We start from the raw sequence: 1,606 nt of genomic DNA, 5'->3' as shown, positions 1-1,606 counted from the left end.
TTTCCCAAATGTCTGACATTTTAAGAAGTGCAGCATCACAAAATATCGATATCCCTGATTTCATTTTAAAAGGCAGAGCTATAAATGACCAAATACAACATAACCATAATTTCAAAGTAGCACTTACTAGTATTAAGTTAAATTTTGAAAGTTGAAAAAAGAAACTTAGAAATCACATTTGTACTATTCCAACACTGTATTGTCATTGTAACTGTGATAAAGAGGTCACCTTTTTGGACAAAGTTATGCTACTAATCCCATTGTTGGTGTAAAGTTTCTTGATAGATTTCAGCACTTCTTCTGTCTTTAAAGAGTAAATAATTGGATTGAGCAAAGCTGGTATGGTGTGTGTCAAAGTAGAGTTTATGATCCTGGAATTAGGATGGTTGTAGGAGATAGGTACAGCTAGGTTGGTGCCCAAAAGTGGCAGGAAAAAAAGAGCCACAAGAAACAGGTGAGAAGTACAAGTTTTCAAAGCTCTGACTTGTTCCTGTTTTGATGCAATCCTGCTCAGTGCTATGGTAATGCAAATATATGTCAGTGCTATCAATACAGGAGGAATACAGAAAATTACAAAAAAGACAAGAACTGCCATCATATAATTTAAAGAGTTGTCATTACAAGCCAGACGATATACTGGTCCATGATCACAGAAAAAGCTTTGTATCACCACAGATCCACAGAAGGAGAGGCGATCAAGTAACCCAACCACGCAGGCTATTAGAATCGATAAAAAAAACCATGTAAAGAGCAGCATTACAGCAATAGCTGGTTTAGTCACAATATTATAATACCTTAAAGGGAAGCAAATTGCTATAAATCTGTCATATGCCATAATCACAAGTGTCCATGACTGCACAAATGTAAACAACCACACAAAAAACATATAACTTAAACAAGCCTCATAGACAATGTATCTATTGTCAAACAAAAATGTGTCCAGGAGTTTTGGGATGAGAGCAGTGCTCCCACACAAATCTGTCAAAGCCAGGTTGAACACAATCATGTATTTAGGAGTATGAAGAGTCTTAACCAGGTAAATCACTGAGAGGAGGAGGCCATTCCCAAGAACAGTCATGATATAGACAAAACACAGGAAGACATAGAAATACTTAACATGAGGGACATCAGAAAACCCACTGAGACAGAATTTTGCAGGGCGAATAAAAGTGGCATTAGGGTTCATTATGTTTCCCTAGATTTACAATGAGAAAATATAACACAATATATAATAAAGGATGACACAGTTGACTGATGGGAACCAACACACCTTAGACAGTATTAAGTGTGCTGTTCCCCAAAGTGAGTTGCACTGTGAGAGATGTGTCATTTATACATTATCCCTTTCACTGTCAGCCAGTAGAAAATAACGGTAGCTGTCACATGGTCATGAAACAGATAATGATATTATTTAATCTGTAACATTCTTAGAGCTAAAAAGTTAGTTATGTTCTAGTATTTCTATGCATAAGCAACTTGGTTTATACAAGTCTCGCAAATTCTCACTTTCAAGACTTGTTCTTCCAAATACGGAAAGACTTGCGTGATAGTTTAAGGATTTCCTTGAATGACCATTATCTCCAGGCAGGTGCACATTGATGCAAGC

General features: G+C 36.5%; 1 protein-coding gene across 1 annotated transcript; it reads right to left on the bottom strand.

Moving 5' to 3' along the window:
• Positions 1-202: 202 nt before the first annotated feature.
• Positions 203-1,186, bottom strand: LOC109953525 (olfactory receptor 1-like). Its single transcript, XM_020589007.1, has one exon. The coding sequence runs from the start codon at positions 1,184-1,186 to the stop codon at positions 203-205; it is 984 nt and encodes a 327-aa protein (XP_020444663.1).
• Positions 1,187-1,606: the final 420 nt, after the last annotated feature.

This window comes from Monopterus albus, unplaced genomic scaffold (assembly GCF_001952655.1).
Source record: "Monopterus albus unplaced genomic scaffold, M_albus_1.0 scaffold729.1, whole genome shotgun sequence".
Classification (NCBI taxonomy): Eukaryota; Metazoa; Chordata; class Actinopteri; order Synbranchiformes; family Synbranchidae; genus Monopterus; species Monopterus albus.
This window is presented reverse-complemented; position numbering and strand designations above follow the sequence as displayed.